Raw genomic sequence first — 21,756 nt, forward strand, 5'->3', positions numbered from 1 at the left:
GACAGAGGGCTCAAAAAATGCTTTTTTACACAGGCTCTTGACTTAATTCTACAGAAGGTCAGCATCAGAAAAGACTTTTGTCAGTGCCTTGAGAAAAGGGGGTTAAGTGGACCTGAATTCTAAGTCTTATTGCCTTTAATATAGTTGAATAAGCAGCTCATTCAGCTGTTACTAAGTTGGTGTGTTTTCCTGTTTTCCTGGCCTCCTAGAGAAGTGGGATCAGCATGTGATCTGTGTGCAGAAGGAAGAGTCCTGGTGCAATACGCCTTCAGCGCCTCTTCTCCCATGCCCTGTGATCCCTCGGGGCACTGGAGCCCACGGGAGGCAGAAGGTAAGCCACAGGAATGGGAACAGACACACAGTGGGAGAGAGGGGGGGACAGAGCAAAGGGAGAGCCACAAAGACAGTGGGAGAATCTGGGAGTGATTGGTTATACCTGCAGGTAATGTGGACAGAGGAACACTGAAGGAATGCCACTGGCTCAAATATCTGTGTTTTGGCCCCTGAGTCCTGCCCCTGCCCATGAATTAAGTGAATTCCAGGAGCTGAACATGAATTTCACAAAGCAGCAGAGTGCCAAGAAATGCTGACCATTCACGTCTGCCAGACGAATTCCTCAGGGGAGCTGTTTACTCCTTCTACTCTAACTCCAAAAGCGAGGAATTGTTTTTTATTTGGGCCTGATTTGTGCTGCCTTCACTTGTGGTGAATAGCAGTGGGCTGCAGCAGCCAGGCTGGACGGAGGTTGCCCTTTGGGCAAGTTGCCTGCAGCAGGAATGCAGGTGACCACGTCAAGCCCTCTTGTTCAGGATGTTTTGCAAGTCATTCTCTTGGAGCCTGTTGGAGGGAGAATGGTCTGCAGGGCTGGTTGTGCAGTGCCATTAGATCTCCATCATTAACTCCTCCACACGTCCCTTCCGTTACGTCCCTGGGTGTATGTGGTGGAGCATATTTAAGATTGCACCAGGCAAAGGTCAGTCATCCCAAATCACAGTTTGGAAAGAGCAGAGTTATTTCAGTCTGTCCCTCACGAGCTTTCCCTTCCGGAGCAGCCACGCTTCTCCATGAGCACACAGGTGAGCCCACTGAGCCCCAAGGACAACCCTGGATTTTGCAAACTCATTATACAAATGCCTCCTTATGTTAAGGGTTTATTTGTCCTGCAACTAAAGGAAGTTACATGGAAGTTATTCTGTATGGAATATTATTTGGGCTGCTGCCCAGGAGCTCTCCCTTGTCCTAAGGTCAGCATGTGCAATGAGCTGTGCCCCTGCTGCTTGGTGGGACAGTGGTCAGTGTCCTCTGCCCCACACACCCGTGTCCCAGGGTGGGGGCCCAGCAGAGGTTGTGTTTCACTCTGACTCACCCCCTAAATTTAGGACAGGGTACCCAGAGAAGCTGTGGCTTCCCCATTCCTAAAAGTGTCCAAGGCCAGGTTGGACAGGGCTTGGAGCAGCCTGGGATGGTGGAAGGTGTCCCTGCCCATGGCAGGGTGGAGCTTTTAGGTCTCTTCCAACACAAACCATTCCATGATTTTATGACATCCGAGGCTGCTGGGCACAGCTCAGAGCACACCTGGGTGGAAGCTCCATCCTGGGAAGCAGTGCTCTGGGTATGAGGGTGATTGGATCACCCAGTAAACAGCATTAGCAAAGTTTGGATCACTTGCAGTAGTAGTTCAGGGTAGAAGGTAGAATTTCCACTTAGCCAAGGATTACAAGATTTTGAAACCTGTTTTCATTTGGAACAAAACTTGAAACTTTTGAAATTCTCCATGAAGGAAAATTAAAAACAAAAAGTGTTTGAGGATGGCCAAAATGTTTTGTTTAGCTCATATGAACTTTGGTTAAATTATGACATTTGAAAACATCCCCTTTTAGTATAGAATCTAGGGCAAAAGCAACTTTGAATATGAAAATGGAAAGTGTTTCAAGGTGCAAAAGCGAAAAGGTTTCTCACAAAAATGTCAAAACACAATGTCCCAATAGTGTTAAAAATTGCTTGCCATTTTCTCTTCCAGGATAAAATTTTGGCCAAATAAACCCAATTTTTCAGTGTTTTTATTTTGAAAGGACTGCATATTCCATTGAAATATGCAGTCCCATCAAAATTTCTCCACCAAGCTTTGATTTGAAAACTTCTAGATCTCACACGTCTTGCCAGAGGCATCATTCCTAGAGAAACTAAGCTACTCTAAGATTTATTACTCAGCAGCATTTTGCATTTAATTTCCTCTTCTTGCTGTGTATGCCTGCATGTTCTTAACTATGAAGGGTGCAGTCTGATCCTTATCTGTCTCATTTAGTTGCTCCTGTGCCATTTCTATGGAACAGAAGTTTGGTAGTCGTGATTAATGAGCTGTTGCCACTTTAGGGTAGAAAATATACCAAGTCTATGGTGTTTGTTTGTTTGTTGCTCCATGATTTTCTGTCTCCACTACCACACTCGCTGCCATTCAGGCCCTCTGCCTATTTGCACTTGGTCCGAGTTACAAATAGCAGTTTGATCGTTGTCTGGCTTCTTTAATTGTCTATCTGTGAGTGCTCAAGGCGTCAAGCTTTAAATTCACTTTCTGCAGGGGTTCTTGGGTGTAAATCTCCACTGCTTGAATGTCCATGGAAAATGAAGACAAAGGAGGCACAAGCACGGCCAAAATTAATTCCTTTTAAAATCTGAGATGACACTCATGGAGAATGTTCTGTAGGATCATGCAGCTTCTGAGCAGAAAGGCACACTCCTCACGTGTCTCTGGGGCAGCTCTGGCTGGCCTGATCTCATTCTCCTGAGATCTCCTGCCACAGGCAGCTGCACCAGCAGTGGTCTGGACTATTGTGGGAGCTGTGCCCACTGCAAAACCCTGCTGTGAGCAGTGTCCTTCCTAATTCCCTGCTGATTCCTGAGCATGGTGGGATCCAACACTGAGGCTGAGGCATCCCATGGTTCTTTCTCAGCCAGTTGTGGCCCCTGCACGAGGGGCTGCTTGTTCCTTGGCAGGGGTTGTGGGAAGGCTTATGAGATCAGGAAGCTCTGATTTACTCTTTATCTTCACCGCAGAGCCAGAAGGCTCTAACCTACCTGGATTCTCACCAGTAGCACCAGCTAGGTCAACAAACCTTACAGCACCTCCATAACTCTGTCAAAGGGGGGTTTTATGTAAGAAAGGTGATTTTGGCTCAAGCCCAGTGGGTACCTTTGCTTGCTGTGCAATATATGCATATATCAGTCAGTTCCTCCTGCCTGGTTGACTGCTGACTGAGAGAAGTGTGAGATTATTATAAAAATGCTGCTGCCTTGCACTGCTCTAGAGCTCAGCCTTTTCCTGGGCCTAACATTTCCCTCAAGAGCAATTCCTTCTGTATTCTAATTATCCCATATGGACACTGGAGTCCCTCCCATTGGGTGGTTCCTTTATCTTGACCACCTAAGGAATGTGGCAGGCGAGTTGCAGTTGTAGCAGGGGTGATATCCTGAGAGACTCCTGATGCCAGATGGCCTCTGAGGCTCTGACCCTGTGCTGGGGAGTCATCCCTGGGACTGCACTTAACTGCACAATGAAGGACTGACACACCAGGCTGTTGGATAGCATTCTAGGGAAAAGCACTCTCCTAACCTGCCATTCCTGCCCTCCAAACAGGACATGGAGTTTGGCTCTTCCTCACAAACCTCGCATTCCTGTTTTGTGTTAGGCAAGACGTGATGTTGCTTGAGATTCTGTTCTGTGTCTGAGCTGTCTCATAAGGCAAAGGATTTTCAGAATCTGAGTGCAGAGGGAAGAATAACTTCTACACCCTTTCTTTTTGCATACAAATATTTGAAATTTTCAGAGTATTTACCTAGCTCTAGAAATCCAGTTACATGAAATAAGGTTTTTGTCCTTGTCCATAAGGTCTAGGTGTTGGATAATATTTAAGAAAGAGTCTCTTTATCTCAGCTTCATTGAGGTTTTTAGTTTATGAACGACTACAATCTGCCACCTGTTTTGGGGTAATGCTCTGTGTGCTAAGCTCCCTGGAGGCTGAGTCCAATTCATGCATCTCCAGCGATTGTACACTGATCTACCAAAACGTGCAGGTTTGTTTGGAATTTAAGTCTTACCGAGGTCTTGAACTGACAGAGGTGAATTTGCAGGATCCCAGGTGGGGATGTACTGGGCTGTGAGCCATTAGCTCCATTTTCTTTTCTGAGAGAGGGCAGTGGTAAAATTCACACATCTTTCCAAAGCCCTCTGAGATACTGGAGTTTAAAAAGACCTTAGGGCTGCAGGCAGGAGTTTGCTGTGGGTCTGAGAAAGTCGTCAGAGGGCTCAGCCAAGCAATGAGGGTGAGATAACGTGAGCTGAATGGGGTATTGCTGCTCACACTAATTATCCACAGGGCTCACACACTTGCCAGGGGGGAAACTCGAGCGTGTTAAATGGACCTCTGGCTTTCTTCAAAATGTATCACTGCTGTGGTCTCTCCAGATGCTGCTCTTAGTGGCACTCCCTCTTCTCTGTGCCCTGTGAGGAGGAGAGTGGGGCTCTGGGATATGGGAGGTGAGGGGGAAGCATGAAAAGCTGGGCATCTGCAGGACAATAACGTTGAATCGCAGGAAGGCTGCCAGGAAATCTATTCTGCATCTGGGTTCATTTGGTATGAACAGGAGAATTCCCTGAGCTGTTTATCCTTGACAAAAGAGACACATTTCTAACACTTCATTGAATCACATACAATCAGAGTAACCTTCACATGTTGCCCTTTTCTCTTTAAATTAGTAGTGATGTCCTGTTTGTCCATGTATGCCTAGTAGTTTATCTTGCTTTTTTCCTCAGTTACAAACAACTGTGCTGTCCTTTTTATCCCCTTTGCTTTCTGCATTTCTCTCCTCTCATTACCTTTCTTTATCTTCTTTTCTGTACTTTGCCTTCTCCCTGGCATGCTTGCCTCCCTTTTTGTGTGATTATTTGGGAAGGAAAAGGGAATTTATAGCTCTCACTGGATTCTGTTACCAACTGTTCCACCCGTCTGACCCCTCTGGATCTTGCAGTCCATGACTCCACGCCAAGTTGTAATGTTACCATAGTATTTGGGAACCCAGCAAGCATTGTGGCTTTCATTATTTTTTAGTACTACCTCCCATGTAGTTGAACACAGCCAATGGTGAGAAGAGTAAAAGCACAAGTGCCTGTTGTTTCATCACAATGAGAGCAAAGAGACAGCTCAGACCTGTGCTCCATGTGCCTCCAAAAAAAGGGGCCTTGCACAACATGCTAGATCAACCTGTAAATGCCACAGGAGTTACCCCTGAGCAGCACAACTGCTTCTTGGAACAAACAAAGGCTCTTTTCTTGTCTTTGTTAAAGGGAAAAAGATTATATTTTTGAATGAGAGGCAAGGGAATAATAAGTAGAAGGTGAACTGGAGGCAAAGTGACTCTGTTTATCAGGTAAATTACCAAGTGGAAGAGGTAGAAAATACCATTGTTTGGCACAGGGAAAAACACTAGAAATAGGAAATGCAGGTCCAGCTGCACTGGCACAGAGTGTGTTGTGTGGTGTCCAGTCCAGCTGGGCACTTAAACTGGGTTTGTGTCTCCCACCTGGCCAGGAGACACTGGTGTTCTGTTCCTCTTCCCCATGCTGGCCACGCCTGTTCTGGTGAAGTAAATAATTGGTTTCCTGGACAGATATGTTCTCCTGTTGCCAGTCTGCTTTAAACTGATGCCAACGAAAACTCATGTTCTCTAACTCCTACTTCTGTGCCCTCTCTTTGCTTCCTCCTTCCTTTCCAGGGCACCCTGACGTTGAGCAGCCCTGCAAATCCAGCGTCAGGACGTGGAGTCCCAATTCGGCCGTCAACCAACACACGGTGCCCCCAGCCTGCCCCGAGCCCCAGGGCTGCTACCTGCAGCTGGAATTTCGCTACCCCCTGACTCCAGAGTCCCTCACGGTCTGGGTGACGTTCGTGTCCCCAGACTGGGACTCCAGTGGAGCAGTGAATGACATCAAGCTGCTCACCGTCAGTGGGAAGAACATCTCGCTCGGGCCACAGAACGTCTTCTGTGACATCCCACTGACCATAAAGCTGGATGTGGGACAAGTGGGAGAGGAGGTGTATGGGATCCAGATCTACACCTTGGACGAGCACCTGGAAATTGATGCTGCCATGCTGAGCTCTGTCCCTCACAGCACCCTGTGCTCAGGCTGCAAACCAATCCAGTACAAAGTGGTCCGGGACCCCCCTTTCCAGTCTGGATCTGCAGTGGTCATCTCAAACCTCAGCAGGAGGTTTGTCGACACGTAAGTAGCTGCTTTCCAGAGAGCTGGATAGATCAAAACAATGCCCTGTTCTTCCCATCCTTCTAATGTCCAGCACTACAAGTGATTATTTGTCAGAATCTGAGGTATTGATGATTCCCAGATTGTAGAAAGTCTCTGTCTGTCAGCCCCCCTGCCAAAGCAGAAGCCATCATTGGTCTGTACTTGTTTCAAGGTTGTTTATTCTGTTTATCGCTAACATGTTCTGCTGCCCTGCCCAGCTCTGTCCTGCAGGGCAGCGTGTGGGGCTCTGCCCTCAGTGGGATGTTACAAACATTAAATACCAGAAACTCCCTGGGCTGCATTTACAAGAACGTGCCAATATCTGTCACCTACGTTGGACAGTGTGTCCCCAGCCTGAACCAACAGAAAAATGCCAACACCACAGTGACACATGGAGGGCATGAAGAAGGAGAAAAAGGACAAGGCACACCCAATTTCCTCCATCTTGTCCCCTTTGGACCCCTCATCTAGAATCCTAAAATTTTACTTTTGCACCCGTGCCACACTTAATTATTACTTACATCAAACACTCAGAGCTGGTAATTCATCCTGTAAGGTTGAAAACTCTTTTCCATGGCCAGAGATCACAGCCAGTGTCTCTGGGGGCTCTGTCCAGGGGGGTTCCTGACCCCTGCCAGGGTCCCAGACCTGCCAGGGCAGCCAGAGGGAAGCTCTGGATTCCCGCAATTATTAAGGTGTTGAACTAGATAGACATGCCAAGAATTACCAAGTCAGGATCACCTCATAGTTTGTGTCTGAAACCAGGAGCATTAAACCCAAATGAGATGCCTGAGATTTCATGGATACTTTTTGAGGCAACTCTGGGCTGGCTGTATGGAGATGTGTCAGTCAGGCTTTCTTTAACTAGACAGGATAATGCTGTCTACCTAAGATATGACAAATTAAATCTTTAAGCTAACCTAAATGACGACCTCTGGAATAACATGGTCACCATTTCCTTGGCAATCTTTTGAAAGTAATGTTTTAGTAGAAAAGGAGAGAGCAGGGCTTTCAGTGCTGGAGCACTGATTAACTGCTCAAGAAAGTGTGCAAAGAAATACAGTGCATGTTCAGGTGTAAAAATGTGTTTCACTCACTTCCATTTTCTGCTTTCATGGGTCACTAAACCAAGTTGTGTTGGTGTGAGATTGCTCTGAAATGGGAAACATTGCAAAGGTACCAGTTTGTTGTAGAAACTGAGTGTCATCCCAGATACAGTTACAGTTATCTAGTAAAAAGATGCATTACTGTTGAGGAAAGTTCAAAATATTTACTAATTTCAAGGAGATCTGTGATCTACCCATAAACATTTGCCAGGAAGAAAAATATCTTTTGCATAACATGATTCCCTGGAAATGATTCACTCATCTGTGGGAACAATATGAATTTCTTTTGAAAAATGAACACCAGATAAAAGGAAACCTGCTAAGAAAACTGCACTCTAATTTAGAAAAGATGATCTAATTAGTACAGCTAATATCAAGGAAGCATACATCATTATGGTCTTCTAAAGCATATTTAAATAGAATAAAAATGATTAATTAACAATTCAGTAATCACGAGCTACCATCCCTTTTCATGGCCCAATTATGCATCTCAGAAGATGAAAATTGTCCCTACAGATTTAAAAATTTAAGTTAGCTAACAATAGTGAATCTAAAAAGAAAACCTAGGACATCACCAAGATTACTCATGTGCTGAAAGTTAAGCATGTGCTTAAGTGCTTTCTTGGGTTGTAGCCTTGTTCAAACAATTGCTGGCACTTAGCATGAGATGGATACTGGCATATTGGAAATGTGGAAAGTGGTGAATTTTCCCAAGATTTTGCTGTGAAAGCATCTTTGCCTGAAACCTAGCCCACTCTCATTGGAAAATGGGATTGGTTTGGTTTGAAATATTTGCATACCTTAGCACAAGTTCCCACAGAAACAGGTCCAGTTTTGACTTCATAACACAATATGAAAGAAAAAAGAGAAACCCAAAACACAACTTGCCTTCTGAATCCTATTTCTTTGCCTTTTATTAGGATTTTGTGGGTCACTTCTAGCTTCAGCAAGCTGAAGTGGAGGAGTGCTCTAAGAATCAAATCAGTAGCCAGGAATTAATGGCAGTTTTCCTGAGGGTCATTGATTAAATCACATTGGGTAACAGCACTGTCCCTGTCTTTATGTCTCAGGTAGTTACACAGACAGCTAAAAATCAGACAGAACATTTAATTTAGTCTTTCTGAGTTCCACTTGTGATCAGTGGACAGAAATGGATGCTCCTGGAAGCTCGCACAGCCAACCTCACAACCAAATCCCATCCTAACGCTCCAGGTTAGCTGGGCTCACTTCTGTGTCTTACCAGAGACCAGAGGGAAAATCCTTCCAGTGAGCTCTGACACTTGGGAAATGAAGTTTTAGTCACTGGGTGAGTATATATGCAGATTCTTGAGCACTCGTTGGCTTTGAGACTGTTTTGGCTGAATGAGGGTGTGAGGCCCTGGCACAGGTGCCCAGAGCAGCTGTGGCTGCCCCTGGATCCCTGGCAGTGCCCAAGGCCAGGCTGGACAGGGCTGGAGCAGCCTGAGGCAGTGGGAGGTGTCCCTGCCATGGCAGGGACTTTGGAGTAAGATGGTCTTTAACCATTCTGTGATTGTGTGACTCAAGAGTTCTGCATGTGTTTGAACTTTTGAGAAGTGAGAGGAATTTTTTATTATATCATCCAGGCACAGCACTGATCTGTATCTCCTGGTGATGGGGAGATCCAGAGGCTACTGCTGGACTGTGCCTTGAGACACAGAAAACTCCTTGAAACCCTGCATAGGGTTGTGGTTTTCTGGTAGAGGCAAAAACAATATGAATTTTCCACTGAAACCTTGTGCAAAGACTAGCCAGAGTCTTTGCACTCCCTAAGCAGGAAGGAAAGGACAAGAGAATTCAGGGACAGAGGCACTGGGCCATGGTCCTATTTATGAATGTGTGTAGAGGTAAATGCTGTCTCTCTCCCTGTTCACATCTGCCTGTTTACCTCATTCTGCACCACTGGAATTCAGCATATTTCTACAGACAGACTTTGCAGCCCCTTTATCTCCCTATGAGCCCCAAGCCAGTTGCCCCTCCTTGGTGCCCTTGCATGTTTTCTGTATGAAATAAAAGAACACCCCCACATGTTCTGTGGAAGGCTATTTTGAAGGCGGTCACATATCTTTACTCTTGCCTCCTCTGACCTTGATCTTTACTTTCTCTTTTTCTCCCAAAGAAAATATTTGCTTGCACTGTTATTTGTAAGCAAGATCCTTTCCCCAGGTGTAGCGATGCTGAAAGAAAAATTAATTTCTTCTACCTTCTTCCTGTCAAAGATAGGGAACTTCCTTTTAACCTGAGAGGAGAAATAGCCTTTAATGGATAGCCCTTGCATAGTCAGCACTGGATTCTCCACAGAGGAGAGTAAATAACTAGAACAGTGGAAACATTTTATTAAGAAATACAAAATAATACCAGACCTTCTGTTTTCAAGCTGAATTTTAATCTCAACTCTTGGCTCAAGTTGAGGCTTAAACATTAATTTCTGAGGGACAGGACCTTATCTAGGACTTTATCCTTGGGCCTTACAGAAACCAGGCAAGATACACTCAATTCCACTGTGTGTGATCAGCCAGAATTGCTGGTATCTGGGATACAAAATGAGAGTCAGAGCCTAGGAGAAGAGAAGACACCTAAATAAATCAGTGGGGGAAAAAGAGGTCAGGCCAGGTGCAGCATAGAAGTGCTGAGTCTTCACACCACAGCAACTGATAAGGAAGGAGCCTCATCTGCAAGTCTCAAAGTCTCAGCTCACAATTGAATCCGGTGTGTGGGTTGTGCACATGCTCCGAGGCTGCTCTCTAGAAACACTGTGTGACATGGTCACAATGGCAATTGAGGTAGTGGCTCTTTGCCATTCCTGGAGCTTTTTTACACTCGGATTCTTGTGCTGGGGAGCAATCACTGCTGATTTTTTAAGAGCTTGGTGAGCAGGCAGTGCCCAGATCTCTCTGGATGGTGTCAGCCCCACCAGGGCAGTCTGGGGTGAGCAGCCTCTGTTCCCCATGGCACTCCCAGTATCCCAGTTTGTGAACAGGGAGGAGCAGAGTGCTCTTACAAGTTCTACATGTTCCCCTCTGGCAGACCAAGCCAAGACACACTGAAGTTGGTTTTGGAAAGTTGTCAGATTAACTGAAAAACTTTCAAAAAGCTGGAAAATTTTCCAAGTTTTCTACCACAAACTTTGTAAGAAGCCTCAAAGTGTGGTGGACAGCACTGGATCAGGTTGTCTTTGTGGTGTTAACCAGTAGGGTTTTTTCAAGACAAAGACATTGACTGAAATAACCTGAGAAAGAATCTCAGCATGAAGCCCTGCTGCAAGGTTTGGGTTTGCAGAATTGAGCTTCGCTGAGGAGCCAGTTTGCAGTCCTGTGATATGTTATTCTGAGCCATTCCTGCCAGAGCTTTGGTACTGGGCTGACACATAGAGATCCTGCATTCAGACTTCAAAAAAGAAACACTGAGAGAGAAGCTTGCATTTTCTTGTACAGGGAATAGGTTTTTCTTCTCAGTTTTGGCTATTTTGCACTGACATTCTATGGATAAACCTTTTCTGTTGCTTGATAATAGTTGGAGAGGATTGATCATTTGTGTAAACAGCAGTTCTTGTTCAAGTACAGTATTTTAAAATATGTTGTTAGAATCAGGACTTCCATTCAGTGCTGAACTTGTAAAATCCATGTAATTTCTTGGGTTTTAAGTCTGTTTTAACACCTCAAGGTGGTGGACTAAGATCTCGCTCTGGCTTCTTGGAGTGCTTGCAGAATGACAGAGAAATTGCCACCCCCAGGATGGCAGGAGGCTGGGGGGCTCCTGTGGCACTGTTTGTGGGTCCTTAACGTTTCATTGCTCATGGGTCCTTGGCAGTTCACGTGCTTTAGCCCTCTACTTCATCCAACACAATAATTTGTTTCCAAATTTGCCTTATTGATGAATATACCATTTGTCACTGGTCCCCAGATGGAAGGGGCATATTGTCAGTGACTTGTCAGAAATCCCAGATGAGGAGAAGTTGAGTAAAATGGAAAGTGACTCTTTAGTCTGAAGGCTCCTACAAATATGAACAAGCAGAGATGCTGGAGGATCAGCAATAGCTGTTCATAATGAGCAAGTCAAAGGATTTTCTTTTTCCATGGACAAAGCTATTTGGAACTTCCCTAAGAAGCAAACATCTTTCTGTCCCACCAGGTTTCTCTTGCCCCTGTAATTTCCTTACAGTCACTTATTGGTATGCCTTTTAGCCCCTGAACTCAAGCAGGAAAGTGCATTTACCTAACCTTGGCCCAGCTGAATGGGACTGGAAATTATGAATATCACACTGATGATGTCTAAACCCAAGTCCCTACAGAATGCAACACTGAAACTTCACAGTGGTATCTGTCCTTATTATGGCATTCCTTCATTCACCTCAAAGATCTATTTATCTTTTTTTCTGAAGGTCTACCAGCCAGTGGAATGTATGATCTAAAGCAGCTAAAATGAATTGCCAAATCGATCTGTCATGAAGATAATTAACACCATATTTCCACCCAAACAAGATACAGATCACTGGGTGGTTTTTCTCCCAACACCAAAAGCTGAAGCCCATATTATCACCCATCTTCTGCTCATCCCTCCTCCACATTACTATGCCAAACCTTTCTCAATATGCCAGGAAATACTGGGGAGTATCTAAGATAGGACTGAAATATTAAGAAAAATCTTTGCATGCCCAGATTTATCTGCAAGGTTGTCCATGGTGTGCTACACATCTGGATTCTCAGCTGGCTTTAAAACTGTAGGTGGCATTCCAGCTGTCCTTGTGCATCAACACGTACCCAGCTACCCTGGAAAGGCCTTGCCTTGTTGTGTGAAAGGAACTCCTATGGTTTTCCATCCCCCTGATGGTTCATAGTTGCCTTGCAATTGCATAAATCATAGAATCATAGAAATATGGAATGGATTGTATTGAAAGGGACCTTGAAGATCATCTCATTCTAACCCCTGCCATGGGCAGGGACACCTTTCACTAGACCAGGTTGCTCCATCAGGAGCTCCATCCAGCCTGACCTTCCAATTAACTTCTCTCTTCCCCTCTCACTTGGAATATGGAATAAAAAGTTTCCACTTTATTCTGACTTTACTGCTCCTAACATGTGCAGTATTGTCTTATACCAACATATGGACCATTTCAAGACATCCAAACCTGTAAGTTATTCATTTCTACATTATAGCTCCATCTTTCTCTGCATTGACTGAACCTATTTACCAATTCTGTATGTCTCTGGATAATTGAACTTTTGGGTTTCTGATTTTTTTTTTTCAGGAAATATTTGTTAGTCAGCCTCAAAGTGATAACTGAATGAAAAATTCCATTTTCATTCAAATTTATCTTTCTATCCAAACTATTGCTACTACTAGATGTAAAACAGTGTGTCTGTTGTTGAGTCACTGAGTATTTAATGCCCACTCTCACTCACAGACTACCAGGGAACTGCTATTATTAAAAGCATTTTTCACTCGTCTCCAACTAGGAGGTTTCTTTCCCATAATTGCACTTGTCTTTAGTAATAGGTTAGAGATCCCTGGCTATATCACATTTTACAGCTCCTTTCCAGTAGAAACAATTTTACCAAGCTTCAGCAGGAACGGATTTACTCTTATTCACACTTTCTTGCTCATTTCTAAGAGCTTCCCTATCATTAGCTTTCCATGCTAGCTTTCCATGGACAAAGCTATTTTGAGCTTTCCCAAGAAGCAAACACCTTTCTGTCCCACCAGGTTTCTCTTACCCCTGTAATTTCCAGTTTCAGGCTCAAGAACTTGCCTAGTTCTTCATCCAGAGACCTTTTGTTAAGGAGTAAACATTTTATTTTTCCCATGCAGATCCTACTTTCCCAGCAGGAATACTGACCATGCTGTCACTGCATGAAAACCTTCTCAGTGAAGAGTTTTGCGTGTGTTGGAGCTGCCTGTGGTCAGTTTTGGCAAAGTTGTGGTGTTTGGTATGCAGCTGTTGTAGGACAGGTGCTCAGCAAGGGGCTGGCATTGTCCCTGTGCTGCTCTGAGGCCATGCCTGGCCTGGGCTGTGTCATCAACTCTGTCCTCATGCAGCCAGTATAGATTGCTGTTCCTGCTTACTGAACCTGGAAATCCCCCATGATGAAAGAGCAGAGCAACACAGGAGAACTGCCTGTCCCACACCTTCCCCCCCAGCATCAGGAAACAGCTCAGAGGTTCACCTGCCCCTAGCAGAGGTGACGTGCTCTGGGAAGGAGACTCCTCCATGTAGTAGCAACTCCACTGCCAACACCCCTCGGGGAAATTCTTTCCTTTCCCAGCAGTGGGGCCTCGCCTGTGGCTTGCACGGGTCTGGGCAGGGAGGCACAGGGGTGACTGATGCTGCTCCCTGTGCCAGGGAGGAGCACACAGCCCTGCTCTGCACTGAGGGCTCAGTGAGCCAAGAAGAGGAAAAAGATGAAAACCTCTCCTATTCCATCTCCTGTTCCTGCCTCTCTCCTTCACACGCTGTGCTGTGAAATCCTGAGGTAGTGGTTGCTATTATTTATAGCTGGCAGTGGCGTGCTGGGTGTTTCAGAGGAAATACACAGAGTGCCTCCATCCAAAGAGCTCCCAAAGAAGTGTTGGGGGCCAGTGGTGCTGCTGTTCTCAGGGGTGATGCATCTCTGCTTGGCTGATGGGATTTGACAGCTGGACGCCACATTCTGATGGCTTTCCTCCTTCCCTGCTTTCTTCATTAAAGGTGCCAGGTTATCTTTGCAAAAGAAGAAAACCTGCTTCCTGACCTCACACACAGAGCAGATAGAGCAATTTTTTCCCTTACCACCCTCTGCCAAATTGCTTTAACCCTGCCCTGGAGAGGAGAAAGAACAATTTGACACTCTGTGCCCATTCAGGAGGCAGCTTTCCCACTAAGCCTGTGCAGGGAGGCCGTTTGGTGCCAGCTGTAGTGATAGATTTGTGGTTCCTCGCTGCTGCGGTTTCTTACGTAACGCTGTAACTAAAGCTGGCACTTGACAGAATCCGTAGCTCCTGTTCTGGCTCGGCTGCACATGATGCAAGAATAAAGGTAGTGAGGGCGGGTTGATATCTTTATGACTTTGTGATCACAAGACAAGGCACCCCAGAGGAATTTTTCAGCCTGGGTGTATTTCTGAAGGATGGGATTGCTCTAAATGCCCCACAGCCGCCACTCCTAAATAAATTATTTCAGGAAAGAGGGACTGCCCCATCTGGGAGTGACACTTGGCTTCAGGATCAGCTCTGCTCCAGCCAGGGACTCCCCAAGGACTTCTACTACATTGGATTCCCATCTCCAAAGTACCTCTTGGGCAATACACAGAGACAGTAGAGAGATCAACCTGTGAACTAGAACTTAGCCATGTGCAAATGTCCCTAAAAAAGTGAACATTACCAGCTGTTCTATTATTATCCGAAAAGATACTATTAGAAATTGATATATTTAATCACTTCCAGCCAGGGTGGAATTTGAACTCATGACCTAGAAGTAGTAGCAGAGTTTTTAGCTGCAGGAAAAAAAAAAAAAAATAGAAGGTCAAACAGGACTTTTCCTGCTGGGTAAAATAATTTATTGCAGGTGAAACAGTCTCAGATATGTGGTAAATTAGGCTGTGCATTATCTCATGGATAATAACTTCTCTCTGATGTTTGGCTTCTTGTGTGCATCTTTATTTTGGGCTCTAAATAAGATAAGAAGCACCAGAAGTCTCCCAGGAATAACAAATGCATTTTCTTTGCTTGATTGAGGAAAGAAATATTGGACAGACATGTGTTATGCAACAATTTAAAAATAACTCTCTTGTAAAACTTGGAGTGAGCCTCAAATACCACAGAAGTAGCAGAAATGTGTTACCTACCTTTTTATCAGTCAGCCAATACAGCTTTTCTCAGCTACTTTTGCTGAACTATTGGCCTGATCATTTCCTGGGCATTTTATTTTAATATATTTTCCTAGGAAGTGCATTCCAAGTCTCTGTTAAATTTGAATCTACACTCAAGCAGGCAAGGGTTTGGAAAGAATGCTGCAGTCAGACTGAAATATCTGTGCTGTCTCTTGTATCTTGTGGGACCCGGTGACAGACAAGACAAAAGTGTGTCCAGGCTATGTTGGACAGGGCCCTGAGAAACCTGGTCTAAGGTGAATTTTAAGGTCTCTTCCAACCCAAACCATTCTGGAATTCCATGATTTTAGATGTATCACTGCATGGCATACAACCTGCTGATCCTGCTGCAGGCCCAAGGCACCCATCTTGTGATTGTTTCACCCAAACTTCTCTAAGTCTTTTTGGTCAGGATCTCCTTAAATGAATGGTGGCATTGGGCATCTCTGTGCTGATATCCCAGTTCCATCATTTTCCTGGTGCTTTTGTGATTGGAAGAGCAAGGTGGAAAGAAAGCTCCTTCTTCTTTTCAAATTGTACCTCAGAGACAGTGCCTGGAATTTGATACCCCAAATTATCAGTCACTGAAAGCCCAGTGCAGTAAACCAGATCATTTATTCACAATGGTACAGCATTTTTTTAAACTGTAAGACCAGTTGCAGATGTAATGACAATAGAGGAAATTAGCTCATGATGGGATTTTAGGAAGAGGGTAGTGGAAGTATGTTCAGTAATGTTCAGTTATTAAACCATTAGAGATCCCACTGGAGACCAGCCAGTAGGATTTTTCATAATCTGCAGCGGCTTACGGCAAAACACAGAACCCCTGAGGAGGGAAATGACAAAATGTTCCTCTGGAAGAGTTGCCTCATCTCCTCACCCATGTCTGTGCTCTGCTCTGCTCTTGGTGTGGCAGCACATCCCTGTCTATTATCCCTCCCTCCTCCTAAGGAGGAGGAGAGCCACAGCCCTCCTGCCTGGAACCCCCAAAATAGGTCTTGGTGAGGTGGGATGGTGGGTGTGAAACCAGAGAACACTGCAAACATCTGTGTTCACTTGGGGCCCAATCTAAGCTCTACTGAAAAGGCACAAAATAACTTCCACTGGCTCCAGGAGCCTTTGGATCAGACACTGTGAGTGTTTGCTCCCATGGCTCTGTTCACCATTTTGGTGGGATTACAGGGAAGCAGGAGGGTATTGAGTTCTGAAAATCAGGTCTTGGCTCAGGCTTGTTAAAAAGAAATCCAAGAAGTCAGGTCTGGATTCAGAGAAGGCAAAGAAGATTATTCTACTAAGCTGACCACCCTAAATTGGGAAGAGACTTCTGCCCAAACTCAATGGGCTGGCACAGGGCTGAGGGCAGCAGCCAAAGGGCTCCCAGTCCCAGTGGTGATCCAAAAGTTGAGGGGTGATCAGAAATTGGCTCCTTTTTGGTGATCCAAAACTTGGCTCCTTTTTGGTGATCCAAAGGTTGTCTCTCAGGGTGTGGTGGGCAGGGTGTGCATCAGGCACTTCTCCTGCGCTGTGTGTAACCAGGCTGGTCCTGCACGGAGGGGTGTCAGGAACCAGGCAGTGCTCACAGAGAGGCGAGATGCAACAGGCAGAGCTTCCTCAGTGACAGTGACAGCCTGACAGCAGTTATCCTGTCCCAGCCTGTCTGCTGGCTGCATTGCTGTTTTCTCCCTGCTGCACCAGGACACCAGCAGTGTCCTCAGGTAGAAGATACTGGCATCATTCCCTCAAAATCAGGGGAGATTCTAGCTTCTGCCAGGTGGAAATAGTGTTTTCTGCATTTCCTGTCCCCTTGAAAAAACATTTAATGTCTTTCCTTCCTCAGCTTAACCACACCAGCCTCCCCTCCTGGGGTGGCCACATCTGAGCCTCACGCTGAGAAGTGCTCCCATCTCGCTCAGGGTCTGAGTGCAGCAGTGAAGAAGAAAACACAACAGATTTTTTTCCTTCCTTCATTCCCTGCTTCTAATAGCAACCAGGTGCTCTGACACTTAACCTGTGTGCTGCTGTGAAATTGCCTGTCTAGTGCGAACACCCATGTGAGGCCCAGGGCCTCGAGGATTTACTTTATCCCAGGATTTGTAACCTAATCTCAGTGAGATTGTCCATTTATATCAGCCACCTTAAAAATTCATATTTTTGTTGTTGTTAAACATGAGAGGAGAAAGTCGTCTCTTGACATTGTTGTTTTTGGGTTTTTTTTAAGAACTATCTTTAAGGCCTTGGCTGCAAACTTCATTTTTTTTTAAATATGCTACTGTGTTTTAAACTGATAGCAGGGCAAATGCTTGGAGGATTATATCAAAGGCTGCAGGAGCTAATCAGTTGCATACATATCTATAGGTTTGCTACTTAGAAAACTTAACAGTCCTTGCCTGAAAGATAGAGGAGAGCAGTATGTGTAAAAAATTTCAAAATCAAATGTGTTTAAGGTCCTAAACAGGACCTGGGTTTCAGAGCAGAGGTGCTACAGGCAAACATGTAATCCTGCCCCAGGGCACCTTGTGCAGGCATGGAGCTGCTCTGAGAAGCAAATGCACCTCAGAGGGACAGATGAACAGCTGAATTGTCATGGTTTAAACCTGCAGTGTTTTACTGAGTTACTTGAGATTTACACCAATGGCAGCGAGAGCAGAGCTGCAGACTAATTGCCTAGTTTGGATTTGTGGTGATTATGAGGGTTGGTGGTGGCTTTGGTTCCCAGAAATATTCCAAGGATCAAAAGATATTTTCCTTTTCTAATACATTGGATCCTTTGACCTCTGACTTCAGTTCCAAGCCCATGGATTATTGCATAAATGGGTAAGGTGGCTGGTTTAGGCATTAGTTAAACTTTCTGACACAGCCAGAATCAAAAGTTGAGTTTTACTTCAGAAAGCACAGAGTCCTGCTGGTACAGAACATCTCCAGCTCAACTGGGATAATCTGTTCAGGCCATTGGCTGCTCCATGGTTCTTCCTTGGAAACACCCAGTTCAGGTTTAGGTTGAGTTTGGGAGCAGAAATCCACTATACAGTCCCCAGTCTCCCACCCAGCCCCTGAGTGTTCATTTAGTACTCCAACCACCCTGTTTTGTAAACAAATCCTGTGCTTGTAAACAAAGAATAAAAAAGCTGGAGGGCACAGAGCAAAGCTGTGGCCATGTTAGCACCTCTCTCCTCACAGAGAGAGAGGGAAAAGCCACTCCAAGACTATTTCCTTGGCATTTGTGTCTTCTGAATCAGCTCAGTATCTAGGAGAGAGAGGCAGGAGAGTTGTTTTGAGGCTTTTGCACCTGCCATGTTGCTGGGCTTATCCAAACAGGGAGAGCTTGGACCACAGCTGAAATAACAGCCTGGTGCAAGAGCTCAGGATTTTTGACGTCCTTCTTGTGTTTACAGCATCCCGCCCCTCCTCTCTCCCGACTGCAGAGCCAGGCAGGAATTCTCTTCATTATCTTCTGCCGTGCTTCTCATGCCATTTTTATTAAAAAAAGGCAGAGCAAGGGGGAGCGTGTGAGAGAGGAGAAGAAAACATTGTATTTGTGCAGTTAATGGCAATGAGGGGAAAAGAATGGAAGCTGGGGAGCAGATCTGTTTGGGTTGTCCTAAAGTGACCTCATCCCCCTGGCTTACTCTTTATCAGTTGCCTTTGGAGCACCTGAGGATAGTGAAACCTGTAAACACCATGGTGTTTGTGGATATTGGGAGTAATTCAGGACCTCTGGAACTGGCAGTTTCGGAGGCTGTGAGCAGCATGTGGGGACAGACTGGACAGCTCCAGGCTGTGTCTGACAGGGCAAGGGATGGTGTAGACTGTCAGCTCTTCTGTTTGTGGTTGTAATTCAGTCCACCCTGGCAGCTGATCTAAAGCATTGCAACGAGGGGAGATGTGGGGTTGATGCTGTTTGCTGCCAGCAGATTTCCTGTTTTGCTCGGCAAGGCTTCCTTGCTAGAGAAGAAGAGCAAAGGTGACAGTGTTAGAGGGAAACAGGGCTGTCACCAGCAGACCAGGGCTCATTCTGGGCTGCAGAGACATGGCAAGGAAATGTCATCTTTTGTCTCAAGTGCTTGGTGGCTGTTTAAGGTCAAAGACAAATGGGTCTTTCATAAAGACACTTCATGTGTAGAATTTGCCTGTTTCACACAACACTGGCTGTGACAGCCATAATTTAATTGGGGATGCTTAAGCCTGTGTCATCTTGTCCTTAAATAAGAGGAACACTCTCTGCTTTCATTGCTGTCTGACCATTTTTCTTTTCATAGGGCAGAAGCTGGGCTCAACCTTAAGAATATTTTCAATTCTGTTGGAAACAAGTCTTTGCTGTATAAAAAACCTTCCTGCTGTTATTGGTAGTAGGAAAAAACATATATGCCGTGGTAGTAGGAAAAGAGGCATTGGATGTTTGCTTTCCTTCAATGCTTTCACTGCATCTCAGGTGTGTTCTCAGATGCTGAAATCTTACAGCCTGCACAGAGCAGATGTGGCTGGGGCAGTGTCAGCCCTTGCAGGTCTGCTGGAACTCAAGAGCGTGAGTGTTTCTTCTGTAAATTCAGTGATCCTTTAAACCCACCTTGGTCTGGGTAAAAAACAACTTCCCACAGGTATAACTTTTCCCATTAAGTTTTCCAGGAACACCCAAACTGAGAGCAGAGGTCCCTGGCCTGGAGGGGAGAGACAGAGCAAGATTAACTCAAATTCCCAGCCTCCCCAGTAAAAACAGGAAAAGAATTAGAGGGTTCTATATCCATGACCCTGGATCTGTCACTTGCCACAACAGACAGGAAAGTTGCCCTCATGGTATTTCACACGGCACATCCTAATTCCTCCTCTAAGCAGAGGGCTTGAGCAGGTTTTTAATAAGGCTGCCTCCCCACAGGCGGAAGCTGCAGCGATCAATGAGGCTTACTCAGTTCTAGAAAAGGTCATTAAAAGACCACAGATATACATTTGAAGAGTGTTTGTTCACATCCTTGATGTTAAAGATGTTCTTCTCCCTCACTTCCTTAAGTTGCATCTCACAGAGTCATTGTGTGTGGGGTCCTGCCCAGCAGAGGAGTGGAAATGCCCCTTGTCCCTGTCACTGTGCCACCAGCTCCCAGGGAAGGTGGGAGAGAAAATAAATGGTCAAAACTCACACCTTCATCAGCACTTGTAGCACAGCTTGTCTTGCTGACATCTCCAGATACAGTCTGTAGTATCAACCTTGGTATCCTACAGCTATAGAAAGGGAATCAATCCTTCCCTTCCCTGTTCTTGCATTCCTCCCTCCCTCACTATGGGACTGGATTACTGCCTGGAGTATTGCAAATATCATCCCTTTAGCAGCTATATTTCTCCAAAATGTGGGCACTGTGAAGAAATGCTGAAACTCTCAGTTGCTGCCAATATGACACATTTAACAGTTCAGGAGGATGTAAATATCTCACGTTACAGTTGTTGAATCATGAGATGCCACATGCATCTCAGTCAGCTTTTTGTCACTCATTGTGGCAGGCCAGGGTTAGTTGAAAGCATTATGGCTTCAGTTTTGAGTTTCTGAGGTGATTTTTTGATGTTCCAGTCCAGTCACATCTCCAGCTCTGTGTGTGTGGTGCTAAAGAGCCCTTCTGGAGCAGGCATCCCATTTCTGAGCTCCTCTGGGCACAGCTGGTTCATTGGTGCTGCCCTGGATGTTACACCCGGGGGTTCCCCTGCTGTTCCCCAATGCAGGGAAGACTGTGAAGCTTCAGGTTGCTCAGAAGAGGATTTGGGGTGAGGATGGGGAGGATTGGCCCCTCTGGAGACCTGCCATTGCTCTACAGGGACCACATGTCTCCAGACATTTGTCTTCACTTTCTTTGTATTTTAACCTAAGACAAGGATATTGGGGTGTCATGAGCATGAATAACTTAACAGCTCTTATTTTCTACCCAAACTGCAGAGGAATAAGGGGAACCAGACTGTGTAAATAATGTGTAAGGAAGCAGAGATTTTGTTCACCTTCTTTTTGGAGAATAAATGGGTTTGGTTAGGGGATTTTTTGTGTCACTAAATTTGAAGGGTCATTTTCCTATCACAACACAAGGTTCCAAGAGCATTCCATCTTTGAGCAGGTTGCAGCTGGGTATCTCCCCTCCCTGATGTGCATCAGGTGACAGGGTTAGAGCACAGCCCAGTGCCACAAAGCCAGGAGCCAATGTACTCCATACAAAGTTTTCCATTGCTAATCCATACAATTAAATAGGTCAGAGTTCTCCCCACCTAATAACTTTCATTTCCAATTTTCTGTCTTATTCACCCATGTACACATTCATCTCCAGCCACCTCATAATTCATAACCACCACATTCTCTCTTGTGCTTGATTTGATTCTAGGTTTTCCTCCTCTGTATTCTGCAAACTTCCAAACAAGTGTGAGCTTTTCCTGTTGTCCCTTTACTTACATGTGCACACAAATACTTCCCTCCAGTAAAACCCATGTGCAAGGCACACTCACTGCTCTCAGCCTGCCTCATCAC

At 45.3% G+C, this 21,756-nt stretch overlaps 1 protein-coding gene across 4 annotated transcripts in view; it reads left to right on the forward strand.

The window, feature by feature from the left end:
* The window catches only part of PAPPA (pappalysin 1), a 180,975-nt gene that overhangs the window by 66,888 nt on the left and 92,331 nt on the right, over positions 1–21,756 (forward strand). For all 4 annotated transcript variants that reach the window (XM_021551415.4, XM_085594030.1, XM_085594031.1 and 1 more), the window contains exons 6-7: positions 210–331; positions 5,770–6,277. In XM_021551415.4, the coding sequence (XP_021407090.3) occupies positions 210–331; positions 5,770–6,277 (630 nt within the window). The remainder of the gene's footprint in view (positions 1–209; positions 332–5,769; positions 6,278–21,756) is intronic.

The sequence above is a fragment of the Lonchura striata genome, chromosome 17 (assembly GCF_050655825.1).
Source record: "Lonchura striata isolate lonStrDom1 chromosome 17, ASM5065582v1, whole genome shotgun sequence".
NCBI lineage: Eukaryota > Metazoa > Chordata > Aves > Passeriformes > Estrildidae > Lonchura > Lonchura striata.